The sequence below is a fragment of the Thunnus thynnus genome, chromosome 2, assembly GCF_963924715.1.
Source record: "Thunnus thynnus chromosome 2, fThuThy2.1, whole genome shotgun sequence".
NCBI lineage: Eukaryota > Metazoa > Chordata > Actinopteri > Scombriformes > Scombridae > Thunnus > Thunnus thynnus.
The window spans coordinates 12,886,059-12,898,267 of NC_089518.1; the positions used below are offsets into that span (position 1 = coordinate 12,886,059).

Here is a 12,209-nt window from a genome sequence, read left to right on the forward strand (position 1 = left end):
CTGTGTTCTTGAAATAGTCTTTATTTCGTCATGAAAGAAACAGTGAAAAAAATTCAGGTAACATGAAGTTAACAAATTTCAACTAAATGAACAATATCTGAATGTTACAAAAAAATTATTTTAATAAAAATACGTTTTAGTGTTGATTTTTTTCATTTGATTCCCTGTTGTATCAAAAGTGAATCTTCTCTAATGTCGACCCTTGTTCGTATTACAGTGGTATGGAGTTTGAGTCTCTGAAACATCAAAGCTGAATCATCCTTGTGGTGCGTGACCCCAGAAATCCTCTTCAAAATTTGATGTGGTTTCTGTGGAAAGTTACACCCGAGGTATCTGTCCATTTCAAACACGACCACGCTCATGAGTCCAGCTGTTAGTGAGGAGACACTACATTGCCAAGGCAGTCTTACTGCGCAGTAGAGACCATTTGTGTAGGAATGTAGGAGCTGATGTCTGTTGGTGAAGATGAGAGGAGGTGAGACTGATGGCTTTCTGTCGTCTGAGAAGCGGGGTAAAGCTCAAGGCTTTCGGAGGAAGCTGTTGAGAGAGAGAGAGTAGTTTATCTGGCATTTAGCACAATTAGTTTTGATAGTGGGACATCATTGACACAGGAGGACATCTTTATACTATATATAAGCCTGTAGATACAGGAGAAATGGGGGGCAGAACCCAGAAGGATAAAACAGTCATTACCAACATAAATCTATTGAACATGTACTACTGGAATCTAGTCGCTATGATGGGGAACAAAGGGAACTAGTATCACCACTAAAGGAAGCAAAATATAATGTTACATTTGGGAATCTGCCTGGGAGGGCATCATAGAAATTATATGGTCAACTTAAAGCTGGAGTGCAGGATTTTTGTCTCCCCCTTCTGGCAGTGACAGTAAAGGGGGGCACTCCACTGTGATTGCCTGATACTGTCATGCAGCACGTTCTCATGTGCACCCTGTATAACAGGCACACAGAGACGGCTGGTAAAAACGGATATGTTTTGACGATCCACCGGGATTTGTACCAGTATGCCTGATGTGTAGTACACCACTGGCCATAACCTACTGATGTGGCTGTAAAACAGTGGATAAATTGTTCTGAGTGTCACACAACCCCCATGTGAAATGACTCGTTTTACTGGCAGAGTTTGATCCATATGGTCTGATAACATTAGGAAAGTCTGGAAGTAGTTATTTGCTGTTTTCTTTTTCATATACTTCAGTGATTTGCAGTGCTAGTTCTCATAAAAAAAACACCAATAGAGGTTGTTTCTTAAATACATTTATGGATAAAAAATGTTACCCAATTTAAAGTATTCCACAGAAATTCAGTTTTCTTATCCTCCATCATGATTCCAGATGTAACACAATTTCTGGTAAAATGGGAGAAAGAAAAGTCCACCAACAAAAAGTGAACATTACAATTTTTAAATACATCAAATCAGATTTATCTCAAATGGTAAATGCGGCTCTTCTAAAATGGTCTAGATTCAGTTATAGGTAGGGGTTTCCATTTCAATTAGTGTAACTAGATTTGATGTGACCTCAAAGATGTAGATGTGAAGGAGTAAACCTGTGTTTACATCACAGCTGTGTACCTGGTACAGGTGTGGGGGGCTGCAGGTGCAGAGATTCTTCCTGTAAGGACGGATCCGTCTGTTCCTCGGGATCTGCTGTTAGAATCTGTCCAAAATAAAAAATCAGGGACATTTGAAAAATTCTACCAAATGAGGACCATTCATGCTGTGATGTTTGCTGTTTACTGGAGTCCCTACCAGACCATCTAACCCCAGTTACCTGTCTGACAGCAGCGAGGCTGGTCAGCGTCCCCAGGCTGCTGCTGTCAGCGATGACCATGGCTTGAGACAGCAGACCGGACGAGTGGTACTGGGGCGAATCAGACTTGTTGTACACTGTAATGGAGAGCAGATGGATTAGTCCTCACTCTATATAATATGATAAACTCATGGCATTTTATTGCTGTAGCCTTACTGTGACATGGCAGCTGTGCCATGGTTGCCATGAATGGACTGGCACCCATGTGACTGTGGAGCTGCTGTGATATTTGCTGCTGGGGGGAGGTGTGAAGCTGCTGCTGGAATGAGATTGGCTGCAGAGTGGTGAAACTGCCTCCCACATTGTTTATGACAGGTATGGTCTGAGGCTGCGTGGAGGCTAAACCTATAAATCAACAGGAAAAGACGTGAGTTTTTCTTGTCATAAAAAAGCCAGTTAAAAGCTCCAGTTATCTTTATGCAGTGAAGCAAAGGTTACCAATGAGAAGTGAGGACTCTCCCAGACTCATGATGCTGGGCAGTGAGGCCATGATGACGCCTTGTGAGGACATAGGGGAGGTGGACAGACTGTGCAGTGAGGTCAGAGTGCTTACTGGGGGCAGCGGGCCACCGCTGGACACCTGGGACCAGAGGACATCATGGTCATGATGGCAGGAGTGTGTGCAGCAAGTCACTAATAACAAAGCGAGGGACCATGACACATGCTCTCACCGGCTTGGGATTGTGGGCCTCGAGGAGTGTGTGGCTGGGCTCCAGTTGGACAGGGCTGACCACCAGGCGTCCCACTCTTTCCACTCCGCTACCTCTGGCTGAGCTCAGGGTGTCACATGGGATTTGCTGACTAAATTTCACACCTGGAAAACAACACAAGTCAGGCCCCACAGGTCCCTCATCACTGACTGGGTTCATGTTTTATACATACAGCAGACAACTTTGGCTGATGGCTCCAAATGGCAGAATGAGGGAACTGAGAAAGTTGAGCGTTAATACCAGAACCAGTGCAGTCATGTCTGCATGAGTGTGACGGTTATTGTTTTACATTAAAGGAAAAAAAAGACAAGTGTGTCCAAAGATCTGGCAAATGCAAGTCCAACTTTGTCTCGACAGAGCCCTCACTCACTCGCTCATTTAGGAGGCAGTTTTGATTTCACTCTTAAGTTTCTTGAAGCTTTGCTGAAGGTTTTGAAAGTTATTACCGTGCTCAGGACTTGGTGGAAGGGGGGGGTTAGAAGAGGAGGCAGGCTGGTTGGTGAAAGGCGTGTCGAGGGCCAGTTTGTGACGGAAGGCCTCTTCTTTGCGACGGTTTGCAAACCAGTTGTACACCCGGACCTCCGTGACCAGGTTGGAGCCCAGGCCAGCAAGCTGGGAGGGAGACACCCCCCTCTGCAGACACTCTGCCCTGAAGGATGAAGAAGAAGCACATCGATATGTGGTCCAGACTTTGACCCATTGATTACCTCAGTCAGTATTTCACCAGAAGATTTTAAAGATTTTCTCCCAACCTCTGTGATGTGATCAATCACCTGCAGTTACTAAACATTAAGTCTTAGCGTGCTACCAGACACAGATCATTTATTTTTGTACCTCATCTCAGCAGATAATGAGTAAGAGCAAAGTTAGTGTATGTAAGGTTTAACAGTCTTGGGTGTGAGTTTAAGGATAATTTGGATAGTTGCAAGATATTTATGAAAAATATCCTAACTGGATTATTATTTATTGCATTTTACATTATGTACTGTATGTTAAATGCCCTGAAAACCTATTTTCTCTATCACCTTCTTACCATGAAGGATGAAGTCCTACATAAGCATATTTTTCTAGTTTTGGTTATTTCACAAGTGAGATTTGTGTTTTTGTCTGGGCTCTTTTCACTGGTTTGAAGTGGGTGGGGCTCCGTTGGAAAAAGGTGATAATAATTCATATATATTTAAATAGTTATTATAAATGAACCAGATACCAGGTTTTTAGGGGCTGTAAAAATTGTTAAATGGGGCTGACCTCATTAATCTGGCACATGATACAGGTCTGGTTGTGCCAAACTGACTCTGCAAAGCCATAAAAAAAAAAAAAATAAATAAATAAATGCCTATTTTGTCTTGGTACTATCAGTATGTCACACCTGTTACAATCATCCACCAACCCCTCTCTCTCCTCCTTGCTGGGGTTCTTTTGTCGTTCGTAGGCGTGGAAGAGGATCTGCAGGGACGCTGGACCCCATTTGAACCTGTTCCTCCGTCCTTTCCTGGTGTCCTCTCCTTGGTCCTCCACGGATGCAAGGCCGTGTTTGGCATTGGTGAATTCTAAAGGGAATGTTAGTGTGTTATTTCTCACTTTCAGACCCATAGAGAACTGATATTTGATGGGTGTTTGAAAACAGAAATGAGGGTTTTTACAGCTCTACAGCTGCTCGTGTACTTACGCTGGCTGATCTCGCATTGCTTCTTGACGTACCAGCTGTACAGAGCAGCTCTCTTCTGGTTCTTCATGGGCGTGCCTTTGTTGAGGTGCTGGGAGAGGTGGGACTGGTTGAGTCCTGTGGACTCTACCACCTCTCTCTGAGGGAGATTGTGCTGCTGCATGTAGCTTTTCACCATTTTTGCGACACACCAGGGGTCCTCCCTGTTAGACAAAGACACCTGAGCTGACAAAACATCTGTATCTACTTTATGCCCTTGTGTATTTTTATTTATACAACTGAGATTTACTTCCTTTTTAAAAGAACAGTTTATTCTCAAAGTATTTTATAAACACATTAGACATAAAGCATGGCCACTGAGAGGGAAGTGGAGAGAGGTTTATTGACAGAGTGAGATAAGGGAAAGCACACAGGAGCAAAGTCCAACTCTTTCAGATCACTGGAGGGGAAAAACGTGTAAAAGGTTTATGAAGCCTAATTTAACGCTTTCTAACCGTCAGGTCAGGAGGAGATAAAATACACGAATTTTCAAAAATCCCCGACTTCACCAGATGCAAAGACAACACACAAACAATCTTTACTTTATGTATTAGATAGAAAAATGGAACTGAAGTATTTTAACACATTTTCTTAAAGAGCATTTTAATACATTTTTCAAAGTTTACTTTTCTATAAATTATCAGATAAACAGTGTGTATTCCTAATGTAAGAAATCAGGTCTTAAAATTGAATGTAGAAATGTCACTCATGCGTTATGTCAACATAGCGTCAAAGGACCAGCCCAACTCCATTAATCTTCACCTATGCATGTAGCTTATTTATTAAGAAATGGCCAGAGAATAATGATGAGGGTGGGTAATTAGTAACTAGCAAAGGAGGAACCCTCTTTAAATTCGCCTCAGAAGCCAGATTGCAGAGAGAGACAGACTGAGAGCAGGAGAAGGAGGGAGGAATTGGGAGGAGAGGGGAACCAAGCTTGAGAAGTGCCAGAGAATGAAGGATGTTTTAGGTTATTTCAACTCTCAGGTACTTTGCTTTCATGATACGGGGGGTAAAGGGGAGGAGGGGGACCTCAAAACAGCATCAAGAATGTGGTTGAGGCATTTTCAAATTTGACCTGATCAAGTCTCATTAGGAGGCACAGACAAATTTCTGTGTGAGAATAGCAGTTAAGGGGATTTTGCCATTGTCATGGAGCCTCTGGAGAAGTGCTGGGATCTACTTACTGCAGTAGCCGGTCGACTTCAGTCCTCAGTTTGGCTGCCGCCTCTGGGGGAAGCTTCTCCAAATCTCGGAATATGGGCGGTGGGAAATCCATTTCTCCCTCCTCGGAGCTCTCTCCATCCCCTCTCTCCCCCTTCTCGGCGCCAGCAGCCGCCCTGTCTCGCTCCAGTTCCCCCATGGCTTGGACCAGGACGTCCCGGGATAGTCCGGATCCTAGCAGGGCCCAGATCAGCTGCTCCTGAAGAGCGGTCAGACGGCTCGTCCTCGCCTTAGCTGCCCCGGACCTCTCCTCTCCCTCCATTACTCTGATGCCTCACCTCGCTACCGCCTCGCAAACAAACACACTGCTCTCATGTGCAGTTTACACACTCAAACCACAGCCAGACAGGCAGCATTGGGCTCCATTACATTTGTAATCCCTCTTCAGTTTAAGACAAAGTATACTTTCATTTTCCTTGTGTTGAATTTACTCCCGATGTGTCCTGAGCTGCCTGGTTTTTAGCTCTCCACCTGCTGTTTTGCTTTCAAAGGTCAATTTTCTTTTTTTTAACCTTCTTCCTCTTCACCCCCTCCTCCTTACATGCGCCCTGTGAACTTTGTCCCCACTCCCTCAGTCCCCAACAGTGTCCAAAGTGCAATTTAAAAACAATAAATAAAACAGAGGGGATGTTACAGTCGCAAACAGGGCTGCAGAGACAACAGATCACCTCTCAAAGCGCACATAAAAATATTAGAAAAGAAAACCAAACATAAAAGTTGTGAGATGCATTTATACATGAAGATATTTCTGATTTTGCAGTAAAACTATATTTCTGGACACACAGAAGCCCTTCTTATCCTTTTGTTTGGATTATGATTATTCAAAACTATTAGTAATGTTGAAGCATGTAGTTAAAAATGACAATTTTAGGCCAAAGTTGAACATAATGCACAGAGCCACAGGAGATACACTGAATAGAGCCATGCCACTAGAGAGCGCTGTTGTAGGATTCAAGGATCATTTTTTTGCCAAGTATAAAAATACAAGGAATTTTTTATCTTGGTTCAGCCTCCAAAATGTGCAGACATTTATATTCAGTAAAAAAAAATAACATAACACATAACATAGACACTGGTGTGCTGGGTGGGTTCACTAAAAAGTTTTACACATAAATAAAAATTTAACAATTTAATATTAAACACAGACACTGTTATGATGACACTAATACGCAGACTGGAGGGGTGGGTGGGGGGTGAAGTGGCAGGTGCAGGGGCAGATAGCAGCAGGTCTGTCGGCTGACAGGGTAGTTGGCTTAGGAGTTTATGAGTTTTATGGCTCAGGGGAAGAACGTGTTCTTGTGTCTGGTGGTATTGGTTTTAATTGTCTGGGATCTCCTCCCAGAGGGGAGGGGCTGGAACATGTGGGTGTGAGGGGTCAGTCGGGATGCCCCTGGCCCGTTTCCTGGTCCTGGAGGTGTGGATGTCATGGAGGGAGGGCAGGCTGCAGCCAATGATTTTCTTAAATGTTATTAGGAGTGCTGCCCTGAACGTGTATCAAACTCAGAACCTTGTAATGTCAGAACCTTGTAAAACAGGGAAACTGACCATGAACAGGGTTTAACCACTGAGCCAGAAAAGATCCCTTGTATCATCTAAACTTTAAACTGCAAGACATATCTCTGCTCTAAGTTACTAATAGTTAAAGGCCAGAGTGTGCATGTTGTCTATTCACTATTTTTAGCATTTGTTCCATCACTTAGAAGTAAGAGATCTGCATAGTCAGAGCTTTTTAAAATAAGTGTCCTCTTTTAAATCGCTTCTGAAAACATATTTTTAGTGAAGGGTTTACTATTCTCACTTTGTATGTGCATGTTTTATTTTCTTCTTTACTTTCTCTCTTTCTCTCTGGTTTTGAGAAGTGCTTTACAAATGCACTTTATTATTATGAATATATATATATATATATATAATTATTATTTCATGCTCCATTTGCTCACCTGTTGATATTTTAACTGTGTTTATATCACTGTCTCAGCCCCACAAAACATATATTTTCCTTCAATTCAATTTCGTATTAGGTTCAGGCAGTATAAATGTCACAGAAAATGCAAATATAATATAGTTTTTAAATGCCACTGATGTTGGCTATTCTTTTTCTTTTCACAAAATGCAACCGTGAGCATGTTTAACCCTCTAACAGCCCCAACAGGTGGTGTTAAACTCTGTGTCGCAGTGGGATTTCTACTGTAGCTGTTTACATAGACTCTCTGTGTTAAGCAGGATCTGATTTTGATCTGCAAATTCGAGATTTCTCCGTCTTTGACCAGACTTTTGCTTTTGTCAAAGAAAGCTGGCAGGGAATGATAACTTGGAAGCGGACTGGAAAGGAAAGAGGGCAAACTGAATGGGAGAAAACCTTTGAGAGTTAATGTAGTCCTTTATCTTTTCTCCCTCTTTTAGTGTAAAACGCTCACTTTCTCTGCCTGGATCACCTTATACCATTCTCAGGTTCAGCCTATCAGCACCTTTTTGTGTGGAGCTCTTGTTACCCCACCCTACCCTTGGGAAGATGGCATTATACTGTATTTGGAAGGGTAACAGAGCTCCCTCTATCTCCCTGAGACATGCCGCTGACCTGTAATTAAGTCCCATTGTACTATTCAGAGGAAACTCCTAACCAAAACGAACAGAGGGCAGTGTGTGTGGATTTCCAACAGCTCTGATACTGCTGTGACTAATGCTCCACCACACAAGCTGGGTTTATCAAAAAGGACCACATGCAGCACACATTACAGCTCGCATTTTCCCTCTCCAGAGAACTCAAAGCTATGTTGATTGGTAATGAGATACAATCCACACTGTCCATCTCTCATTAGTGAGCCATTGCTGGTTGCCTCTGTCTGTGTTCTCACCGCTTGCTCCCTCTGTCTCTGCAGCCACCACCACCCCCCCCACCACCACCCCCCTCCACACACACACACACACACACACACACACACACTCCCAATCCCCATCCCCGCCATTCAACCCCATTGATCATGCATGCAGAAATTTAACACACCCCTTAATTCCTGTCCAAATAGCCCCTGTCCCACTTCCAGAGCTTCATCTGTTCATCTGCACAGAGTAGGCCTGTTTGCAGGCAGGACACTGGCTGCAGCACTCAATGAGGACAATCACAAGTCTAAATCTATGCCTGCACATCCTGTTTTAAACACTTTATGCTTGTATTGTTCTTATGGATCATGTTACAGGTGTGAGTGCATTTTAGAGGCACAGCAAGCACTATATTCATTGCTTGCTCGTATGTGTTGCAGTTTCAGTGTACTAAAAAAAATAAAAAACCTAAATCTCCAGTCAGACTTCACGGTCCAAACTTTGCACCAAACTCTGAGCTGTGGTTAGGACAGCATCCATTTTACAGCCACCCTAAGTCAAAACTGTCATTGTCTTTGTTTGAATTGCTCAGGCTATTGATTGGCCTTAACATTGGTTACCAGGTCACATGTTGAGTCAGTGTTGAGAAGATTAGCTGGAGCTGGCTTTGGTACTAATTAAATACTTAAACCCCAGCAGTGAATGAGCACAGCACACAACCCTCCCGTTATACCACACTGCATAAGCCGGTTTGCAGTATGGGAGTGTATTAAAATGAAGAAATTATGGCTGCAAACTAAAAACACTGATACAATTCTCTCTCAATTCCACACAGATACTCACTCAAAAACGACTTAACAAGGATCCTATTGGTGAATTGGGAAGGTTAGTTTAAAGATTAGTAAATATCAGTGATAGTATATGAAACATATATATCTAGAAGAGAAATGTGACGACAGACGTTGGCTTCTTCTTGATTTAATGTTGTGTCAACAGGCTACCGGAGCTAACTGTTAGGCAATAGTTGTGAAACTGATTAACTTTGTTGCTTGAACTTTTTTTATAAACACATATTTATACAACAGCATGCTCTGTTTCGAGTAATAGTTGTTTGTATTATTTTTAGCATATTAGATTAATAGCACATGATATTAATTTCCTGTCAAGACATATGGTAGGCTAATGTTCTTCATTTGTATTTGCATGTGGTGTGTCACAGTGTGTCATTTCACCAGATTTTTTTCAGTCTACTGTGAGATTTTCAGTGGAGTGACCTTGAACGCATCATGGCTGATGTTTAAAAGTTTGAGTGATAATCGGACAGTGTTCGTACAAACCGGTTGTAACTGTAAATTGTGCATGTGAACGTTTTCTTTCTGGTCTAAGATGAAATTTGCGTCAAGTCAGTCAGACTTAGCCAGAATGTGACAGGAAGTTAGGGCATTTTCACCTTCATAATAAAAGCTTAATAGTTTTTGCCTAGAAAAAAAAACATTTACAGGTTTAATTGTAAATAATCTGTTTTTAAAGTACCTATGGTTTGGTTTTAAAAAATAAAATGTTATTATAAAACACTGCTTATTCTACCAGGTATTCATTTTTTTTGTTGTTGATACTAATTATGGATGAAAATTTGAATATTTGTTTTATGTTTCACTGTACAGTTTGATGGAAATATTTATTTGTAGAGATATCTTTTTATTTTCAGTTGGATAGCTCTGTGACTTTGTTTATTGTTTGCTTGTTTATTTTTCCACCCTATGTGATACATAGCTGGACTTTGGTGAAATTTCCCACCACTAATTCTGACATTGTCAATAAAACACAGACTCATCCAACTATGCTCCAGGTAAAGATGGTCCTATCTCCTACTTTGAAATCCAGTGATACAGATATTGCTGTACTTACAAAAAACAACATTAACCTCAAATGCTCACCGATATTCGACACCTGCTAGTTTGTTGAAACACAGTGAGCCAACTTTTTAAATTCAACAATATGCATATTTTGAAAGGTACAGCACTAAAAGATAATCCCAGAAGAGACCTACTGGCCACAGAGCCCTCACTCAAAATGTAAATCATGTAAATCATTATAGGCCTATCAGCAATGAAGAGCAGCAAAATTGTTTTTTTTAACTTACAATCAGTCAAGTCAGTTTGATTTATTATTGTTTTTTCCAATATCAGAAATTATAAAATTGCCTCAAAGTTTTATTTATGAGTGACAGAGTGTGCATTGTTAGGATAGGGTACTTTTAGCTCATTAATACAGATTAAGGGACTGTAATTGATTATACTTTCATATGCAACAGTGGTGGAAGAAGTGTTCAGATCCTTAAGTTTGTTATAAAAATTATGATTACACTAAGTATGTGTGTTACTGTTTTACATAGATCATGATGAATTGTTTCTGTCTTGTACTGCAACTCTGCAACATCAGAGGTTAAAGGAAGTCCAGCATTATATTTGTAAAGAGGAAGATGTTGAAATTAAAATTTGTTGGAAACAGGGTGAGACATGTAACCTGGGGGTCAGTTGGGCAGGATGGCTCTTGGACAGGAGAACTGAAAACAGACATGATGTTATATATAAGTCTGTATTTTGATAGATTAAGAAAAGAACTGTAACATCCACTTAAGGTGTATAAAACCTTGTTGTAAGTGCTCCAATGGGAGCCTTTTTCTTTGTAACCTCATCCTGTGTGTTGCATTGTGAAACGCTCCTTCTTGTACAAGAAAATAAATTCTGTTAAATTTTGATACTTCCGGTCTCTATTGTTTAATGGTCATTATGAAGAAATTCTGTCAACAAAGTTAAGTAATAGCACCAATACAGCAATGTAAAAATACTCCATCACAAGTAAAAGTCCTGCATGAAAAATCACATATATGAGTATTATGAGCTTGATGTAGTTAAACTATTGCAGTAAAAGTAGTACTTTGGTCCTCTGACTGATATATTATTATATATGACATCATTAGATTATTAATAGTGAAGCATCAGTGTGTAAGCAGCATGTTACTGTTGTAGCTGCTGGAGGTGGAGCTAGTTTACACTACTTTATATACAGTTAGCTTGTTTAGTCCAGTGGTTCTCAACCTAGGGGTTGGGCCCCTCCACAGGATCACCAGATAAATCTGAGGGGTCTTGAGATGATTAATGGGAGAGGAAAGAAGAAACAACAAAGTTCTGATACACAGATATGTTTTCAGTTTTTGGACTTTTTCTCTAATCTTTGATTTTTGGTGAAATATTGGATCATTTGAACATTTACTGAGATGAAACCATGTGAGAAGTTTAGAGGTAAAAATCACTGTTTGGTGGAGCTGTTAACAACTCATAGACATCTGAAATGTGACCCGACTACACACTGCTTTATGTAAGACGTCAAAAGCCAAAAAGGTTGGAAACCACTGGTTTCATCTTTAACAATGTGTTGTATTTTAAAAGCTTGTTATATTATCCATTGTGTCAAATCTTCATTTGAAAAGTAACTAAAGCTGTTAAATAAATGTAGTGAAGAATAAAGTACATTATTCCCCTCTGAAATGTAGTGGAGCAGAAGTATAAAGTAGCATTAAATGGAAATACTCAAGTAAAGCAAAGTACGTCAAAACTGTACTTAAGTGCAGTGCTTGAGTTAATGTACTTTCCACCGCTGATATTCAAGATACAGCTAAGAAAAACAATCGCAAAAATCTTTTTTTTATTTTTATTTTTTTGTTTAACTTTTGCAATACTTTGGGCATTCATGCAAATGCAAGTATTGCCTCTAACCTCTCATAACTATCTCTAATCAGAGTACAGTACTTATAACATTTGCCTGACTACCGGACTTTTGAAAAGCGGCGGCGGAAGCTGCGTGCGTGACAGCGGCGCGCTTGACGCGGGAGCAGCGTGCCTCGGTGGTGGGATGATGA

At 40.9% G+C, this 12,209-nt stretch overlaps 1 protein-coding gene across 1 annotated transcript; it reads right to left on the bottom strand.

Annotated features, from left to right (window-relative positions):
- Position 1: 1 nt before the first annotated feature.
- Positions 2-6,586, bottom strand: hnf1a (HNF1 homeobox a). The gene is made up of 10 exons (XM_067604019.1): positions 5,434-6,586; positions 4,211-4,410; positions 3,911-4,091; positions 2,988-3,190; positions 2,503-2,645; positions 2,270-2,411; positions 1,988-2,176; positions 1,793-1,908; positions 1,594-1,678; positions 2-537 (listed from the first exon to the last, which is right to left on the bottom strand). Exons 1-10 carry the CDS (start codon positions 5,730-5,732, stop codon positions 407-409), a joined length of 1,689 nt encoding a protein of 562 aa, XP_067460120.1. The 5' UTR covers positions 5,733-6,586; the 3' UTR covers positions 2-406.
- Between the last annotated feature and the right edge of the window lie 5,623 nt (positions 6,587-12,209).